General features: G+C 35.9%; 1 protein-coding gene and 1 long non-coding RNA gene across 2 annotated transcripts; both read left to right on the top strand.

The window, feature by feature from the left end:
- Positions 1 to 11: 11 nt before the first annotated feature.
- Positions 12 to 2,938, top strand: LOC135154743 (uncharacterized). Its single transcript, XR_010294141.1, has 3 exons — positions 12 to 448; positions 1,527 to 1,653; positions 2,177 to 2,938. It is a non-coding gene; the product is annotated as an uncharacterized LOC135154743 (long non-coding RNA).
- Positions 2,939 to 11,246: 8,308 nt separating this feature from the next.
- On the top strand, positions 11,247 to 15,535 carry LOC129265888 (microsomal glutathione S-transferase 1-like). Its single transcript, XM_054903803.2, has 3 exons — positions 11,247 to 11,739; positions 12,485 to 12,573; positions 13,088 to 15,535. The coding sequence occupies exons 1-3, from the start codon at positions 11,629 to 11,631 to the stop codon at positions 13,335 to 13,337; spliced, it is 450 nt and encodes a 149-aa protein (XP_054759778.2). The 5' UTR covers positions 11,247 to 11,628; the 3' UTR covers positions 13,338 to 15,535.
- Positions 15,536 to 21,373: the final 5,838 nt, after the last annotated feature.

Below are 21,373 nucleotides of genomic sequence, written 5' to 3'. Positions count from 1 at the left end.
AGAGATACGATCTTACGTATAAGCTCCCGAAGGGAGCTAGAGAGGGAACTCTTTCCGCGCGTTTTTATTTCCCATAGGTTTTGTACATAGCCAACATGGCTGCCGGCGGACAATTTGAAGGATGATTTTGGAGGGTCAATGTTTTATTCATGAGAATGACGTCAAAATACGCATAATGCACTTGTATGATTGGATTAAACGCTAATGTTTTATTCATGTACTCATGCATTAAACATTTTTTTCCGTCCCACAATTCCCTACGATATCTGTGCGAAGTGTCGTTCTTTTGGACTCTGCGAATTTGAAGTTTCTGAAACGAAATAGCTAGACTAATTATCTGTTTATAGAATTGATGTTCGAAATCATGGTTTCTGAGTGAACTTCATTGGAGCGGAAAATCTTGGAGGGAACATCAATACTATTCTAATGACATTCCATAGGAATAAAAGTAAGTTACGCTCATTTTCATGTTTTGATCTCACTTGCAAATTGTAATGTGTTTGCCGGGGTTCGGGGCTCATCCTGTATTACGCACTACCGTATGTAAACCTCAATTTCAATATTTCTTTTGCCTGACTTCCAAATAAGTGTGATCATTGAGTTTCTCAAAAATACTATATCTAGGACTAGGGTCTAGGGGTCTATAGTTTGTCGTAGATCTAGACATTCATCGGAATGCTTCATGTAGGTCCAAAGTAAACCTTTATTTCAGTTTTATTGTGATTAGACAATTATCAGGGGTAGATGTGGACTTGTTTCCGACCTCCTGTTTTTTAGTAACGACAAACTGTCGATTTTAGGCCTATTCAAATTTAGGTCAATGTAGGGATATGGTCAGAGCGGGATCCGGCCTTTGATATCGCCGGTGCTAGCCGAGCGAGATTGTCGATGTAGTCATGGGGTATGAAAATAGCGGGGACGGACTAGGCCCAAACTTCAAGCTTGAAAGTTGAAGTTTAGGCCTAGTCCGTCCCCTCTATTTCATCTTCATATGAATAAGTATAATTCTCAGCAGTTTCTTTTATTCAGGAACGCTTTACTTCAGAATAATCAGTGTTGAAATACGATTGACTTAGCATTAATGTCTGTTATGTTATAAGTGTTACTTGTCTTAGTCTTAGATTTGAATGAAATGGCGTAGCCTACCCTAGACCTAAATCAAGTCTATTTGAACAGGATACCCTGGGTCCGGCCTGGGGTGGTAATTTGAAAACGTTCTTAGTGTTTACTTCATTCAAATGTGATGTGATTCTTAAGTTATACAGGCCCAGCATAGACCAGATTCAGCTATATACAGCTGTAGAAATATGTGGTTGGAATCATTTTACTTTTATAAACAGAGTGAGGTAGGCCTATGCCTCTATGTGATAGAGAATGAAGTTTCGGGTCCAGATAACTTTTTTGTTCTAGTTTGGAATATTCATTCATAGACCTGGGATATGGGCAGCTGGAAATTTCAAAAATATTGTTTAAGAAGAGTAATTTTATTATCTCTAAAACTCTCAAATTTAAATTGTCAATTGCAGATCCAGTGGGACCAAGTTCTTAGCAGTTCACACCTAGTCAGAAGTACAAAATTGAGAACCATGCCGATCAGCAAGTGTTAGTTACAATCTAATGAGGAACAGGATATCTGAATGGAAAAATTGCAAGGTATGCTTACTGTTTTGATAATATACAGGCTGTATCTAAGCTCATCACCCCCCCCCCAAAAAAAAAAAAAAATGAATATTTCCCCTTTTTTGGGAGGGGGTGGGCTATGGCCAATTGTGCTGAAACATGATGCGATATCATGTAATGTTAAAGTTCCATTGTGAGTTAATATTTGTTTGAATTCAGATTCACCAGTATTTCCATTTCTAACACTGCATACTAATTATCCATATCTCCTGTCTATACATGCATTTGCATAAAAAACCCAAGATATTAACAGTTATCACAAAATTCTGATAAATATTTGAATTAATTTTCACTTTTTATTTTCAAAACATACTGTAGATAGTTATATTGATATATGAATTTATCTGGATGTGGGACGAAAGTGACTGCATGTGCTAAACTTGTTTTATCACTGAAGATATAAAATAGAGTTTACATCTTTTTTTTACTAAACTGGACTAGATGAGTAAAAATAATTTACAGCTTATTATGTTCTTTTCTCTTTTTTACCATGCAGGTTTCCCACTTCCTAAGCTGTTTAAGTACTGGTATCACAACATAAGTGCCAAGAAGAGATATGAAACGGTCTCAAAATTTTTGCTGGTGCCCCCCCGATGCCGTGACCCACGGTACGCCACTGCAAGTCTTCATAAATTATGTAGGGTTATTAAGTTGCATTTATTGTTATCTTCATTTTAAAAAAATGTGAAATGGGCTACCACTGCAATAATATATAAATAGACTATATTTCAAAAATAGATTGAATTCTAAGCACAGTGACAGTAGACAAATCAAATTTTGTTAATGATTCGCTAATGTATTGATTGGGGAAGGCACTCTTTAGGATTCTGGCATTGTGTCCCACCCCCCCCCCCCCCTTATGAGGAGTGCTCTCACATCAGAAGACTATTTCTTGTCAGCAAATTTGAAAGGAATTTACCATTTTTTTTTAGTGATAAACTTTTGTGGAAGAAAATAAACGAATATCAAAGGTTTTTATGCTCTTTTATGGAATATTAACTATAGGCTCATCGAGATCCTTTGAATGAAATTTTAACAAACATTGTACAATGTAGAAAAATGTACTTAATCCTATTTTTGTACATTTATATACCCACCCCATACTACCCTTACCCAGTAACAGCCCTTTTTAGCTATGCATTGCCTTCATTTTTTAAAATACAATTTAATGCTTGGTAGATGCTAATTATTATTTTTATGTTAATGTCAATGTTTTAGAAAATGGATTCCTTAATAAACATGTTAATTTTGAATTGAATTTTTTTATCTTGGTAATTTTCATTTATCAATTAATTGTGATAATGTATTGCTTCTGAGCTGTTATGCACAAATGGCACAAGATGTTGCACTGTACTGAAATGTGAAATGAACCACTGTTACATGAGATCAAACAGCAGTCAATTAAAATATTATTCAAGAAAAATAAGGATAAGAGTGGGAAAGAAAGTAAAATGACAGGAGATTATTTGCTTGTATGCATATAGTTATGTCAGTTTCTGAGAGAGAGACAGACAGAAAGAGAGAGAGATGGGGGGGGGGGTGAAAGTTCAGTTTGTTTTGAAAGAAGCAACCATAAGACCTTACTGTTCATGACGGGGGGGGGGGGCAAATTATTTCTCCAAATTTTTGAAACCTGCATATAAAATGTATTTTTTCTTTCCAAATGAAAATTACACCAGATTCATTTTCAGTTGAAAATAAAAAAGAAATAGCCTACGATCGGTTTGCTCTCTTGCCTATTTAATTTTGAGAACCCCCTCCCCCCTAAAATATGGTATATACCTAGGTCATTATTATTGATGTTTGACATAGAAGTCGCCATTTAAAATCAAGTGCTCCGAGGACTGCTATTCATAATAGGACTTATATTGGAGACTACAATTATGGAAAAGAATTTGATTTGTTATTATCTTTGTTTATATTATGAAAAGAGGTTCATTTCGTTTTCTGCAATAAAAAGAAAAAAGGGCTCCAGAAACTTAAAGAGATGTCATCGTATATGGCAACATTTTCTTTGGGAACCTCCTCTGTAATATTTTTTAGCAAAGATCCTGGCCATTTGCAGCTAAAACAAAGCAAAGATGCAGTAATAATCGTAACAAGCAATAACAAATAGATCATTAAAATAGATGAATAATAAAACTCTGAGGAGGAAAAAAACGAATGATCTGACATGATGTAATCACTGACAGACACCATAAACGATTATTAATCAGGTCGCGCATTATGCTAATTAGTGACAAAATACTAATTTACATATTTTTACGCTATGCGCGAAGGACGTTCCGTGACCACGCCTTCATTTCGCTGGTGTACCAAAACAGTGGCGGTGTCCATAGGCTTGTATACGAAAAATGGGAGCAGTGTGCACTTTTGACCCTCCAAAATTTTCTTCAATTCTGACCGGATGCAGAAGCGGAGTTTCACCCCCCTGGAGCACTTCCGCGACAGCGCCATCTAGTGACTACGGCCGTGCCTAACTATGGTATGCCAATGCTGTACAGAGCACACACTTTAAAAATCATTAAAATATCACTTTTGTGACCAAAATTACTAATTTCCATACAGTTGCAATTTATTTTTCATTAGTAACTTAGGAATAATTTTTGTATTCACCAGAGCACTCAAAAAATTGAATTTGGGGCATATTTTTGTGTACGCCCTCTATTGGTTGAAAGTAATATGGCAAGAAATTTTTTATTTTTCAATCTCTATTTTTAATTAAGAAAAAAATAATTTAAAGAATAAAATATACTTAAGAGCCAAGTTGTATGATGAATAGGTGTAATGGAAACTGTCAGTGTGAAAAAAATCAAGCATTTGTCCCAAAGAAAAAGAGAAAATAAGCCAAACATTGCCACCCTTATTTTGCCACACATGGAGATACAATTACAAACATAGATTAGAACAAGGTATTATAAATATAATAACCTTGTTCATTGAATGAGTGCAATCACACAATACCAACAACAAGCATTAACAACAACATTCCAAATTTCCAAGAATATAAAATCATAATTTTTGTATTTGTCTATACAGTCTAATGAACCGATAATATGAAGTTATTTAGAATCAAAACAATATCGTCGACATACCTTATTTCCCCATATTTCACGCCCGGATTTCACGGCAATTTTCGCAGGAGAAGTTTGTTTGGTCTCGATCTTGCGAATTGCACGTACTCAACTTAAATTATGGTATCTCACACAGGAAAATAGAAAATTAAAATGAAAAGACATCAAATTTCCCCAGAAATTTCCCCATGGATGAGGAAGGAAACAGGGCCAGGGGCGGATCCAAGATTTTCCCCAAAAAAGGGGGGGGCACATTTTCCCCGAGGAAAATGTGATTTTTTTCTCGCTTGCTTCGCTTCGCTCGGGACTTATATTCAGCTTTTTTAGCACATGCGCATACTGCGCCCCTCGTTGTTGTTTTTTTTACTCTTCACGCTACTGCCGCAAAGAATCCTGTTCAAAGTGGCGTACAGACCACAAAAAAGGAATGGAAAGAAAGAAGGGTGAAATATTATTCTCTGGATATCACAAAATTAGATTTTTGTATTATAAATATCAAAAATTTTGCTCGCTCGCTCGCAACTTTTTTTTTAAAGATAAATTCTGCCCGATACGCAATATCTGGCCCTCTCAAAATTGTCGCCTCATTACACCATTACGCCTGTTCATACCATGATATGACCGGGAATTTTTTGGCTCTTGCCCCCAAAATGGCTGCCATAGGCTAAAACTCCACAATTCATACTTCAGCGGCTTTAATTTGGTTTCTATTCCATGGTTTCAAGCTTCAAGTAGTACATCGCGGGACAGGTTTCAAGGGCAGCCATGCAGTGGACTGGTGGATCCAAAAATCCAAGATGGCTTCCAAAAATTGAGTTTAAAATGGCCGTTGATACTTCAAATGGACAAGCTCATTTCATATCCACCTGAGAGATATGATTTTGGTGTGAAGACCATGGTTTCAATGGTCAAATAATACATTGGGACAAGTTACAATTAAGGGCAGTCAGTGCATGGTCCGGTATGTTCAAAATCTAAGATGGCTTCCAAATATGGAGGCTAAAATTGTTGTTGCTACTTTAAAAAAACCTGGCATACGTTTTATATCCAGGAATGTGATTTTTGTGTCATTACCGTGATTAAATGGGTCAAATAATACAGTAAGAAAAGTTATAAGGAAGTCAGTGGTCTCGTATAAAATCCACACTGGCTTCCAAAAATTGATTCTGAAATGGCTGCTAATACTTAAAGGACAAGTCCACCCCAACAAAAACTTGATTTGAATAAAAAGAGAAAAATTCAACAAGCATAACACTGAAAAATTCATCAAAATCGGATGTAAAATAAGAAAGTTATGACATTTTTAAGTTTCGCTTCATTTCACAAAACAGTTATATGCACATCTCGGTCAGTATGCAAATGAGGGAACTGATGACATCACTCACTCACTATTTCTTTTGTATTTTGATTTTCTTGTCATTGTCATGTGAAATGAAGTTTCATTCCTCCCTGAACACGTGGAATTCCATTATTTTAACATTTTGTGGTTCAGGCAAGGAGGTCCTAATCGTCAAATTCGTAAAAATTGAAATATTGTATAATTCAAACAATAAAAAACAAAAGAAATAGTGAGTGAGTGACATCATCGACTCTCTCAATTGGATGTAACTGGCTCGTTCATATAACTATTTTGTTAAAAATAAGCGAAACTTTGAAATGTCATAACTTTCTTATTTTACATCCGATTTTGATGAAATTTTCAGCATTGTGCTTGTCTGATTTTTCTCTATTGATTCAAATCAACATTTTTCTGAGGTGGACTTGACCTTTAAAGCGGACATAGCTCATTTCATATCGGCCTGGGAGATGTGATTTCGATAAGGGTAAAAAAATATATTAGGATAAGTTACAATTACAGTCAGTGGTCTGGTGTGTCCAAAATTCAAGATGGCTTCCAAAAGTTGATCTTAAAATGGCTGCTAATACTAAAAGCGGGCATCGCTCATTTTAATATCGGCCTGGAAGAATGTGATTTCGATTTCTAAACCACTGGTTTCAAGGGTCAAATAATTATATATTAGGATAAGTTACAAGGAGTGTCGGTGCATCGGTCTGGTATGACCAAAAATCCAAGATGGCTTCCAAAAATTGATCTTCAAATGGCTGCTGATACTTAAAGCGAACATGGCTCATTCATTGTGGGCCCGAGAGATGTGAATTTGGTGTCTAAATAAGCCATTGGTTTCAAGGGTAAAATAATATATAAGGACAAGTTATAAGGACAGGCAGTGATCTGGTATGTCCAAAATTCCAAGATGGCTTCCAAAATTGGAATAATAAATGGACATAGTTTTTGTTCAATGTTTGTTGGGGGATATGAGTTTGGGCTAAACCATTTATGGTTTAAATAGGGTCAAGTAATGCACTAGGGCAAGTTACAAGAACAGCCAGTGGTATGGCATGTTATAAAATCCAAGATAGCTTCCCGAAATTGGAGCTAAATTGACTGTTGTTACTTAGAAGTAGACATATAGTTTATTAGAGAAACACCTTGGGAATATGATTTTGGTGTCTACACTAGAGTTTAAAGGGTCAAATGATACTTAATTAGGTCAAGTTGAAAGGACAGTCAGGTGTCAAGTATGTCCAAAAATCCAAAGGCTTTTAAAAATAATGTCTGCATGACTGCTGTTACTTAAAAGCGGATATATATAGAACATTAAAAGTACACCTGGGGATATTATTTTAGTGTCTGCACTTGGGTTTCAAGGGTCAAAAAGACTTTTGGACTGGTTACAATGATATGCAGTTATCCATTTTGCCTTAAAATCCAAGTTGGTCCAAAAAAATGGGTTCTAAAATGACTGCTGCCACTTAAAAGTGGACAGTTCATATAATATCCACCTGTGAGAAATAGCTTTGGTGCCTACACTTAAATGCATGGGGATTTGTTATTATTGTTTCATGAGTTGGTAACAGCACCCATTTAGATTAGAATTTACCTTGGATTTTTGGACAAAATGGAAAACTAACCATCCTTGTTACTTGTACGAATGTTTTATTTGACCCTTCATACCACAGTCATGACAGTGTAGACACCAAAATTATTTCTCAAAGATTGATATTGCATGAACTCTGACCATTACTGAGTGATATGAGTCGTTTTAGATGCCATTTTGAAAACCCTCTTGGATTCTTATGCAAAATGGACGACTGCATATCATTCTTACCAGTTCAAGTGTATTATTTCAACCATGAAACATAGTGTGGCACTGGCGTAAATCCGTGTTGATGGGTGGGGGGGATGACTGAAATATTTTGGCATTTTTTTGCAATCATGTTTTTAGATATGCAAGGAATTGTCATTGATATGTCCACAGTGGCGTATTGGGTCACGGCATTGGGGAGGTGGGGGGGGCACCAGCAAAATTTTTGAATCAGTAAGTGAGTGCGCTAGTGAGCGCGCGAATCGCGCTAAGTTGCCAGCTATACTGACCTAATAGAGACATTTTAAGGACAATGTCATTAAACGGATATGTATCTCACTGATCAAATAATGCGAGCGCGAAGCGCGAGCTGAAATTTTTTTATATTCACACCTAAAAAGGGACAATATAATCAAATTTGTGTAATCATGATAGGTACCTGTCTCGCTAAACAATGCGTGCGCGAAGCGCGAGCTGAAAACTTAGATAATTCAGACCTGAAGTTGGGCGTTCTAAGGTTTCTTTGTAGGAATTAACTAGGACCATACGTATTTCATTAACCAAATGATGCGAGCGCGAAGCGCGAGCTGAAAATTTTTGATATTCAGATCAGAAGAAGGGACATTTTAAGGACTGATTTTAGGAATTCATGAAGAGCAGACATATCTCACCAATCCACTAATGCGAAGGTAATCACGGACAGGAAATGTTTCATATATACGAAGACCTTAACATGGGGCAATCACTTTTGAGTCATGAAAAAGAAGCATATGTCACTACATTAAACAATGATAACTCAAGTGCTAGGAAATATATTTGGTTTATATTGACTTGAAAACGGGATGTTTTAGTACAACAGGATTATATATCTCGTTAAACAGACAATGCGAGCACCAGGAACAATAAAAAAGACGTAGGCCCTGGGCAAATTATGTTTCATAAAGTTGTAATGTAACATAACATAATTATAATATAATATAACATTATAATGAATAATATTTTCTTCTTTCCCACTACGTTTCTCTTCCTTTCTCCCTTTTTTCTCCTTTCCCCCTTTCCCCGTTTTTTTTTGTGTCAGCCGATGGGGGGGGGGGGGGGGTGGATGTGCCCCCCATGCCCCCCGTAGTTACGCCACTGTATGTCCATATGGCAAATACCCCTCCAATATTATTATCTTTTTTTACCTCATGGTGGTTTAATGGTTTTATTAGAGATTACATTAAAAAAAATTGACATTCCATCTTAATCCCTTCCCAAAGACCCCAACATTGATGAATTGGAAGAAACAGGGGTTTCTCTTCAATGTTATAATAAGGACATAAGTATTTCGTTTGGGAATGGTGAAATGGCTCTTTATTTGCATTTTATGATTTAATAATATTGTTTTATTTGTTAAGCGGTATTTTAGGAAAAATTTTCACCAATAAAACAATTATCTCTTGTGATTTTTTTTCATTTCTTTCGTAAAAAGTGGGGGGATGTTTGTACAGGCCATCCCCTCCTCCTCGAAAAGTGTGGGGGGGATATATCCCCCCATCCCCCCCCCCCCCGTGATTTACGCCAGTGTGTGGTCACCTAAAATCATATCTGCTTGGTGGATTTTAAATGAACTATGTCCATTTTAAGTAACGGCAGTCATTTTAGACTCCGATTTTTGGAAGCCATCTCGAATTTTTCGACATACTGTACCACTAACTGTCCTTGTACACTGTTGTAACTAATTTTTCTGACTTTTGAAACCAACGTTTAGACATCAGGGTGAATAATGAGTGATTAATATCCATTTTCAGTGTATATGGCGGCCATATTGTACGCCATCTTGAAAATAACCACTTTCCTGGATTTCGGTATGTTATTCCTGAGGTCAAATACTACCAGAAACAGTTGGAAAACCTTTTGTTGCAATTTGTTCAGGATCAAACCATATATTGACCCGTCTACTCGTAGAACCTCATTATAATATGAATTCCGAAACTAAATTTCTGTAAAATCTGATCAATATAAACATTTTTCTTTATCTACTTTTTTTTCATTTATAGTACTAGTGATATTTGAGGGCCATACAATAAATAAGTGAAAGTGGCAAGAAAAGTGCGCACACAGACCAATAAAGGAGAATACATCAATGAATACATTATAGGCAAATATAATACCTTGGTCACATTTGCTCTACGGCGGCCGTACGGCGAGACGAAAACAGCCGTTTTATTAATTTTGATTCAAACCACCTATAAGTAGTTGGAAAAAAAATGTAAAAACGGCTGTTTTCGACTCGCCATACGGCCGCCGTAGAACAAATGTATCCATGGTATTAGACTTAACGGAAGGAATGATAGTTATGTAATGGTCACAAAGTAAATGATTTACGATTAGCTTCAATTTTGTTCTCTCTAATCTTGACGACGCCCTGTTGTCACGATTGTCATCATGGCAACCAATTTGAAATTTGTGAGTCCTTTGACTCCTTTCTGATGAGTGCACTTTGTGTATTATTCTCCTCTTTACGTTCCGCATCAGAAATATTGCTAACATTTACTTCAGCAAGTAACAGGGCTCGTTGGATAATAAATCGAGGTCAGACATAAACACATCAGGCTGAACGAGGTGTCCCTCTGTTTTTAGCCACTTCAACCGATCTCAGGCCAATCAAATTACACCGTTCGAATGACCATTGATTTGGAGGGGATGTGACTGTGACATAACAGCCAACTGCCCTGATTCCCAGCCCAACCCCTTACACCCTTAATAAAATGTCTTAAAGCCGCTCTTAAGTTTCGGTATATCCTCTAAGTGTCTGTCGACATTCCGGTGCATAATCATGATAATGGTCATCATTGTACTGGTATAGTGGGGAAAAAAAGAGGAGGAGGCAGCGGGTATGAAATCACTTTTCATCAATAAATGGGCAAAAAATGTAAAAACATAACCGTCAGGTATATGGCCTTCTAAAAAAAGAAAAAATAAAAGAAATCGAATTTTCACTAAGAACAAGTTTCATGCACCAATTAGTAAGGCCTATCTTATGCATTAAATCAGTTGTCAATCCAATATTTCTAATTCTTTGTTAGAAAAATTCGAATAAATATGATTTCATTTAATAAAATACAACACAATAAGTGAGGATATGACATCATCATTGTACATTCAGGAAGACATGCATATTATTTCAACGAAATAATGCAAAACTTATGATGTCATAACTTTCTTATTCCTTGTCCAATTTTGATGAAATTTCCATGTGTTTGGTTTATCTATTTTTTTATTGAGTTTTTAATGTGAATTTCTGAGAAAAAATAAAATTGCAAAAAGAATTACTATGATGAGCAACTTATTCAGCTAAAGAGACGATTAACACATTTTTGAAACAATATCTACATAAATTATATCGGCAGAATACTGCATGATATGTTAAAATTTTCAATTTTCCAGCTTGTGTTATACAAAACCGACACGTATACGACCTCAAATACAGCTTTATTTGTAATCCGAGTTTGAACGCTCGGATCCAAGGTCATTCATAATTTTTTAACAGGTTTTTTTTTTCTCCCCAGAAAGAGTGCCTCTCCTTTGTTGTATAGTAACAGTCGAACAGAACTCTGTATGAGCAGAAAGGTATACCACAGACAGGTTGGTTTCGCTGTACCAGTAGTGTATGAAGAACCCGGATATATAACTTCCAAGTTCAACTCATTTGTTTGTTATTCCGAAGACTGATTTTGGTTGTAATCATGTCAAACCCAGAAGAAACCTTGAGATATTTTGCCACCTATGCAGGGCTGGCTACCGTTAAGATGGTGATACTTGGACCAATGACTGCATTCTATCGATTAAAAGACGAGGTAAGGGAGATTTATTTTCAATTTTAAATGGATGTGGACAAGCACTTATAGGTCATGCCAGCTACCAGAGAGCCGTGACCTTAATTATATTGCTGACTCTAAAAACCAATTCATTTATTGGCAAATCATGAGATAAGTGTATGTAGGCCCAAAATTGGAAGCGTCGTTTGTGTTTGGTTTTGGAGTTTTTTGGTTTGTTTGTTTTGTCACAAGTATCACAAGTATTTATTCTGATCATATATAGGCCCATCCCGGAGGCCCATATTCTGATGGATTCATGATTTCGCTGCCTTTTCCATAATCACAACCACACCTATGAACAACAAGTCATTAATGAGTGTTTTTTTCTTCATTTTTTTTCTTTCGAAATTCCTCGGGACCAATTTGATCTCCATTCTGTAATTTAAAAGTTTTTTTCTTTGCTTGTGAAATTTCTCGGGACAAAGTTGACTTCCATTTTGTAGTGAACCTTTTCTGTTTTGTTTTATGCTTTTTAAATTTACTTCAACACCCCCAGTAAAAAAAAAATATCGTTTCCAGGGCGCCCTGGGTAAAGCACCGTAAAACCCATAATTTCAGCGATATATCACAGTCATGAAACGGTTGATATTTTAGTACTTGCCCGGATCGAGGGGTGAGGCTGCTTTTCCTGTATACATACCAAACAGCCACATATACAAAGTGACTATTCATTATTTATTTATCCTTATGCGGTTTCATTTTCCCATTGTATATTTACATGCAGACATTTGCAAACGAGGAAGATTACGCTCTGTCTACCAAGAAAGATCGACGACCAGTTTTCAATCACCCTCGTATTGAACGAATTAGAAGGTTAGTGCCGTTTTTATCCATTTAATTGTTTGTTTTGATGAGAAAATAATCTTCTAAAGGAGTATTTTCATAATTATAAACTACAACATTTTTTAAAGAACATTTTGATACGATCGTAGTTGGAATGATTTGTATTTTAACTGTGTATTTATTGTTTGTTAAAAAAAATATCAAGAGAGAGTGATATACGCATTTTATCCGCTTGTGTTTAAAATAAGAAGTAAAAAATACTTTACAAGACTAGAAATTATTGGAAACCAAAAAATTATGAGTAGTACCCCCTGCTGCCACCTCAGTACCCCTCCTAGATTCAGAGTTAGGACTGAAATATACTAGTGATAGGTCCCTTTTAAAGTGGGGGCGGGAAATTATGTCAACGAGAACCCTTCTCTCTATCTCTCTCTCTCTCTTTATTTCTTAATTGCAAACATTTCTATTCGATCCGTTTTCAGTACCTCTCATTATAAAATCCTTGCTCCGTCTACCCTTTTTCTACACCTTACCTCCTAAACAGATGCAATTTGAATGACCTTGAGAACATCGTGCCCTTCGTGATCATTGGCGGACTCTTCGCGGTGTACTCGGGCGCCCCTCTTACCACCATCATCTGGCATTACCGCATCTTTGTTGGTTCCAGGTTCTTACACTGCATAGCATACCTTCTACCCCTTCCCCAGCCTATCAGGGCTCTGTGTTACGGGGTCGGATTGAGCACCAACCTGTCCATGGCCATCCGACTTCTTAGTAACGTCTGGCAGCTATAGATTGACCTTCGATAAAGCAATCATCATTTCACTACCCTTCCAAAAAATGATAAGAAAACAACAATGTTGATTTTTTACACCTTCTTGTCTAAACATCTGATACTGTAAAATAAACCTACAAGAGATTAGATTATATTATTAAGTTTAAGTTCCACGTCATTTAGATATTCAGTCTTTACTTTTTAGATCTATTTAGGGGGTTTCCCGGGAGGGGGGTTAGGGGCAGGGGCGGCGCCACAAGTGGCAGGGGCAACCACCCTAATGATTTTGCAAGTGGTGAAAAGGAGGAAAGGAAAAAGGGAGAAGAAAATAAGAAAAAAGGACCGAAAAGGGAAAGGTTTGGGTCGTCTATTATACCCCTAATATTCAATATTGAGGAAAAATAACCATATACAGGGTGAAAATAGTGAATTATTGTACTACTTTAGATGCTAATTCAGAGTGGAAGGGAATATGTACCGATTTATTGCTATAGCAAGTGTTGATAATTTTGTTTCAATTCTGTTATATATATTATTTGAAAATCTGTAAAGATCATGTGGCGCAATGAGCCGAAAATTTGAGGGGGCTCGATATGGCGTATCGCGCAAAATTGATAAAATTCGCGAGCGAGCACAAATTTCGACATTTTAATTACAAAAATCCAAGTTTGTGATAGATTTTTACATAATATTCAGAAAATAATATCATATTTTACCCTTATCCCTTCCCTTTTCTTTCCTTTTCTCTTTTTTTTTCTTGGTCGTAGAATTTTTTTGTGGAGAGGCAATTAGAGCCCCCATTGCCAGTGCTTAATATAACTAAAGATTGATATTGATATGTTGAATATCTCTTTTATGAGATGACACAAAAAGGACAGATTTAACGAACAGCAACCCTTTCCAACCCCTCCCCCTTTTTTAAGTTCAGGATGTAAAAAATGGCTTGCACTAAAATTAAAGAGGGTAGTACTTCCAATCAAATGCAGTGATGTTTACATTATATAACTGTGATTCGTTTGAGTTGTGTGTTGATTTTGTACAATGTATAAAAAACAATTTCATTAAAGTTTTAGTTATAATTGTGGATTATCAATGGTGTTTACCTGACATTTAGACTGGACGAACATGAAGAAGTGGAGCAGTACAAAATCCAACCCAAATAAAAGCTTGTGTTTAGAGGAAAAGAAAACAAGTTGATAGGTGAAAGTTTGAACAATATCGGACAAAAAATAAGGAAGTTATGAATTTTCAAAAGTTGTAATTTTGGTAATCACAATATATGGAGACTTCAAATTGGCCGCATATGACGGCATAGTGATGGAAGACCACAGGGATGTAAACTATAATAATAGTATATCTCTATGTGGAAGACGAGGACAACTCTTCCATTTACTCCAATACATAAAACGGCTAAAAACAATTTTTTCCCCAAAAGTTTTACTTCAAACTTCTTATATTTTTCTTTCTTGAGGACATATACTACCTGGATTATATTTGGGAATGGGTACTTTTAGGAGAAAACCACGAATTCCTGAAAATGATAAGATCATGGCCTATATGGGAAAGTTGTCCTTCCTTTGTCATAATTTACTTAACCAGTTGCCAATTCGAAATCTACTTGGTCTTATTAGGGATCTCAAAGCAGCCATAGCAATTCTGTTTCATTTATTTGTCTCCTTTCTAACACAACATTTCATGGCCAAGGCTCGATTCCCCATTTAAATCTGCCAAAAATAAGGAGCAAAATTTTTTTTTTTTTGCATGATCATTTTCTGCCCTATTCTAACAAAATTTGTTTTATGTCTGTGTGATTTGAAGAGATCACTTTTTAGCATATGTCACCATTAAAAAAATTGTTACAGGAGTTGAAAAAATAATGGCCTTGAACCCGTTGTAAAAGAAAGCTATGATTTTTTTAAGTTGTAAAAAGTTAAAATCACCATATCCATGATATCACGGGGATATCAAATTGACAGCATTAGACACGATACTGTGATGTATTGGGTCAACTCCTTAATTTACTCCAATAATCAAAATGCCTGAAATGTGAAATATTTGAAAAAGGTTGTATGTATTACTGATATTGTACATAAGTAATGAGAAAAAAATATAAAAGCGAATGAAAACACGGTGGATTATTGTGATACTATTTTCTTAGTATTATGTCAAAATTTATCAAAATGTTTGGCTCATTAAACTACTGATTTGGCGACAAGATTGATTTTTGCTACGTTGAGTTTTATATAAAATCGTTCATATTTCATTCTGGTAATTATGCCAAAATTACAATATATGTTTACGCAATGGATTGTTTCTCCAAAACAACATGCGGTCAGTGTGAATCGCAGATTCCAGTTTTGCAAGTTAAGATATATAGGCACAAAAATACTATATCCGTCTTAAAGGGGAATCCAACCCAAATAAAAACCTGTTTTTATAAGGAAAAGTTGATAGGTGAAAGTTTGAACAATATTGGACAAAAAACAAGAAAGTTATGAATTTTTAAAAGTTATAAATATTGGTAATCACTATACCCATGGAGAATTCAAATTGGTCGCATATGGGATGTCATAGTGATGTAAGGCAAGGACTACTCTTTCATGTACTCCAATACATATTATGGCTAAAATGTCATTTTCCCCAAAAGTTTTATTTCAAATTATATATTTCTTTCATGAGGACATAAAACAATATACTACCTGGGTTATATTTAGATTACTGCCCCAGGGGAATGTGTACTCAAGAGAAAACCACAAATCCCTGATAATAAAGTACATGGCCTATGGGAAAGTTGTCCTTGCCCCTTGTCATAATTTACTTACCCAGTTGCCAATTTGAAATCTACATAGTACTAGTGATCTCAATTTTAAAGCAGCAATAACTTACTTATTGCTTGTCCGATTTCTTTCAAACTTTCACCATTCTGTTTAATTTATTTTTCTCCTTCCCAACACAACATTTTATGGCCAAGGCTGGATTCCCCTTTAATAGGCCTACCTTCTCAATACCATGAATACCCGAGCTATATGGCATGTATGGAGAGAGAGAGAGGGGGGGTTGAGTGGAGAGCAAGAAAGGGAGATAGAGGGAGAGAGAGAGTATGTGTGTGTGCGAGGGTGTGTGTGTGTGTGGGAGAGGGAGAGAGGGGGTGAGAGAGGATGTTTTTATTATTTTATTTCTGTTCTGTTTCCGTTTATGGTAACTCCCGTAGTAACTCGACTGAACAGTTTTTTGCTGGTAAACGCCAAGCTGGTGTAACCATTAAGTACCTAGGAAACAAGGCAAGGGTGAGAGGAGTATATAGAGAGCTTAATTAAAGCGGAATGAAGATGGCACACATTTTAAGACAACAACAACAATAATAATAATGAAAATAATAATTACAGGGGCGGATCCAGCCTTCGCCAATAGGGGGGTCCGGAATTTTTTTTCAGCCATATTTTCCCCGATCGGCCGCTCGAAGATGATTTTTGGTTTCTTTGAAGGGGTAGTCCTAAAAGTCACTTCTTAGCTTTATATTCTTATGAATAAACATAAATATATAATACCATAATCCTATATATACACGTAATGCGAGCGCGAAGCGCGAGCTAAATTTTTTTGGAAATCTTATGTATTTTTTTCTAAAATTTTGAACATTCTGGGCAATGTTTGTTATCCTGAAAAAGATGTGTATGCAACTAAATAATTACTACGAACGTGAAGCGCGAGCAGAAACGAACTGATGGAAAAGGTACTGTAAAAGACTGCTTGCAGTTAGCCATGAAGACGTTACATATTTCAAAAATCAAATAATGCGAGCGCGAAGCGCGAGCTGAAATTTTTTCGACATTTTTACCTAAAGAATGGAAATTCTAAGCACTTTTTCAAAGTTAAACAGAATAGGTATATAACTAAACAATTGATGCGAGCGGGAAATTTCGAGATTTAGACCTGCTAAACGAGACACTCTATACAAGTTTTGTAAATCATAAAAAGGATGAGTAATTGGGGATCTTCCTTACATCAATGATGCGAGCGCAGAGCGCGAGAAAAAAAAAATTATTTACGTTTTGAACTGATCGAAAATGTACCTGTTAAAGACTGCTTGCACTTATCCATGAAGACGTTACATATTTCAACAATCAAATAATGCAAGCGTGAGCTGAAAAACATGACATTTCTACATAAAGAATGTAAAATTTTAATCAATTTTTGTAATCGTGAACAGAATAGGTATATAACTAAACAATTGATGCGAGCGCGAAGCGTGAGCGAAACAAAAATCGAGATTTAGACCTAAGAACGGGACACTCTATTCATGTTTTGTAAATCATGAAAAGAATGAGTAATAGGGGATCTTTCTACATTAATAATGCGAGCACAAAGCGCGAGCAGAAAATCTATGATATTGTGATCTGAAACTGGATAATGATTTAAATAGAGAACAAGTTGACTATCTGAATAAAGTAACATGCGCGCGCGTGTTTCATATTTAGACCTAGAATCTAGGCATTCTAAATACATCTTTTATCATGAAAATCAAAGCGAGCGCGAAGTGAGATTAAACTATTTGATATTCCGATCTGAAAAAGAGTCAATTTCAGCTCTATATTTCAAGCACTTTGTAGGAAAATTGTGAGGTGGATATGGATCGCACTCAATAGAGAGCTGATATTTTTAATCATTATTGTTACTTTGAGTTTTAACATAGGACCGGGACATCCTGAAGACATGCATATGAAAATGATGACTATCTTCCTATTCCTCTTGCTAAGTGCGCGATGAAACAAAGGACAATTTAATTATTAAATTAATATCTTATTCATTAATGCCTAATGAGGGCGCAAAATATGATGATATTATGGCCTGAAAACTGGAAATTTCAAGCACTTTTGTAATTATAAATAGGATGCATCAAGTTAATATATTTTAACCATTAGTGCAAGCGAAAATCGCGAGCCAAATTTTTTGAAAAAAAACTGTCATGAAAAGTGGAGTTCAAGTAGTTTGTTGTATCATCAATATTGAGACATCCATAACTTGCCAATCAAAATGCGAGCGTGCAGCGCTAGCTGATATGTGTTGACAACCAGACCTGAAAAGGGATATTTTGAAAACTTTATGGAATACACACAAATGATAGGTACCTGATAAATGAGCATTTGCGAGCGCGCAGCACGAGCAAAAAATGTTAATATTCAGACCATAAAACTGACATTTTTACAGAGCACTTTTTAAAAAAAAATTGTAAATCACACAAAATAATGAAAGTTCGATTTCCGAGGTGAAATATGTTTTGTATATTGACTTCCAAACTTGATATTTGAACTCCATATTGAACAAGATATGAAAATTACCTAACAGGCAATGCGAGCGCGAAGCGCGAGCGAAAATTTTATACAGTGACATGAAAGATTCTTTTTATTTTCCAACACTCTAAAAACTGGAGTGCTAATTTAGCTCTTAAAGGAGAATGAAACACTTGGAGCAAGTTAGCTTTTGTGAAAGCAGAAAAATCAAAGAATAAGATCAACAAAAGTTTGAGTAAAATAGGACTAGCAATAGAAGAGTTATGAGCATTTGAATGTCGAGATCACTAATGCTATGGATCCTCCCATTGGCAACGCGACCAAGATCTATGATGTCACAGATGAACAACTCTCCCCTTTTGGACACTGAAAATATACCCCAAAACATCTCTTTTTGCTCATTCTAATCATATGACAAACGATTCATCAATGATATAATGTTGTGAAACCTCTGTACTTGTCCTCTCATAAATAGAACACCTCATCTTGTGATAGACTCTATAAAAGTGAGAATATAAGTGAAATAAGTAGTAGGGAGTTGTACGTGTGTGACATCACAGATCTTGGTCGCATTGCCAATGGGAGGAACTACATGGCATTAGTGATCTCAATATTCAAATGCTCATAACTTTCTTATTATTCATTCAATCTTCCTCAAACTTTCAACAATATGTTTCTTTGATTTTTCTCTTTAATATGGATTCAGCTGTTTTCAAGGGTTTCATTCTCCTTTAAGGAGCGTGTATAGTGACTGCACTTCGGAGTGCTGATTTTCTCGTTCAAATTTGAACTAAAAAATCAGCACTCCGAAGTGCAGTCACTATACACGCTCTTTAAGAGCTGAATTAGCACTTCATTTTTAGAGTGAAGTCTTCCCCTCATCTTATTGTATTCACTCGTCTTCCTCCTCTTCTTTTTTCTCCTCTCTTTTCCTCCTTTCCCTCTTTTTTTCTTTCTTTCCTTTTATTTCTTTTTTTTGCTCCACCAATAGGAGGGGGGGGGGGCCGGGCCCCCCTGGATCCGCCTATGCCATAATAATAATAATAATAGTAATAATAATAGACAGTTTTTATATAGCGCATAACACATAACAAATATGTCTCTATGTGCTGAAGAAAATTATGACTATCTTCCTATTTCTCTTCCTAAGTGCGAGATGGAACTTGTCGATATTCCATTTTGAAAATAAAGGGACAGTTTATCTTATTTATTAATATAATAAGCGCGAAATCTATCAATATTATATGGCTTGAAAACTGGACATTTAAAGCACTTTTGTAATGAATAAGATGCATGAGTTAATATGTTCAACAATAAATGCGAGCGCAAATCCCAAGACGAAATTTTTGATAAACTAGCTGTCATGAAATGGATATCTTAAGTAGTTTGTATTAGAATTAATATTGAGATAAAAATAAAACACCAATCAAAATGCGAGCGTGCAGTGCTAGCTGATACGTTTTGACAATCTGGGCCCCGTAACTCAAAGATTAGCGATTAATCACCGTATGGCCTATCAAGATCATCGTAATTGCATATGCGCATTTTGCCCAGTAGACTGGCTCTTTCAAATTAGCGATTTATCGCTAACCTTTGTGATACGGGGTCTGACCTTAATAGGGATATTTTTGAGAACTTAATGGAATACAGGAAAATAATAGATACCTGGCAAATCAAAGTTTGCGACCGCGCAGCGCGAGCAGAAAATTTTAATATTCAGACCATAAAACATAATTTTTACAGAGCACTTTTTAAAAATCAATTTGTAAATCAAACGAAATAATAATAGTTCGATTTCCGAGATGTACTATGTCTTGTATATTGACTTTAAAATTTTATATTTTAAGCTCCACATTGAGCAAGAAATGTGAATCACCTAAGGCAATGCGAGCGCGAATCGCAAGCAAAAAATTTATATACTGACATGAAAGATTTTTAAAATTATTTTCCAAGTCTTTCCCTCATCTTATTTTATTCACTCGTCTTCCTCCTCTTATGTTTCCCCTTCTTTTTTCTCCTCCCTTTTCCCTTCTTTTTTCTTTATTTCCCCCATTTTTCTTTTTTTTGGCTCCGCTAATAGGGGGAGGCATCTCGGGCCCCCTGAATCCGCCTACTATGCTGGGGCCGTTTCATTAAGCTGTTCGTAAGTTAAGAGCGACTTTAAGCGCGCTAAATAATCACCAATTATATCATTTACCACAAGAAATGATCCCAAGTCGTTCTTAAAGTCACTCTTAACCCGGCTCTTAACAGCTTTATGAAACGGCCCCATGCTTTATTAGGGTCCAGATGGAGATGGACACTTTCTAATGTGGGTTTTCGTAGACCAATTAGTCACATCGAATAAGAATAAACTTCGTGAAGTAAACAAAGCCAATGAACTCTTGATCATATTAGTCAGTATTAAAAAGGGGCATATGCCATTAGGAAACAGAAATGCTATATTGAAATTTGCTGTCTAGGCCTACATTCAATTTATTTAGGCCTAAGGGGGCCTAAGCTAATTGCATTCATTTGTCTGAAGAGATATCGGTTAAAAAACATTTGAAGAAAAACAAAAAGACAAATATGTGTATTTTTTTGCTGGTGATAGAAGTGGTCATGGGTCGATCCTTTACTATTCTCTTAATTTTTTTCTCCTGGTAAGCTTCAACTTCCGTATTCATCAGCCGTTGTCGTCGATTTACACAGAAGGCTGTTGAAAATGTTTTAGAATAATAATATAAAACACGTTGTTGCGATTGTGGAACATGCAGCTTGGATT

This window comes from Lytechinus pictus, chromosome 7, assembly GCF_037042905.1.
Source record: "Lytechinus pictus isolate F3 Inbred chromosome 7, Lp3.0, whole genome shotgun sequence".
Classification (NCBI taxonomy): Eukaryota; Metazoa; Echinodermata; class Echinoidea; order Temnopleuroida; family Toxopneustidae; genus Lytechinus; species Lytechinus pictus.
Note: the sequence above shows the minus strand (reverse complement) of the source record. Positions and strands in the feature narration are given on the sequence as shown.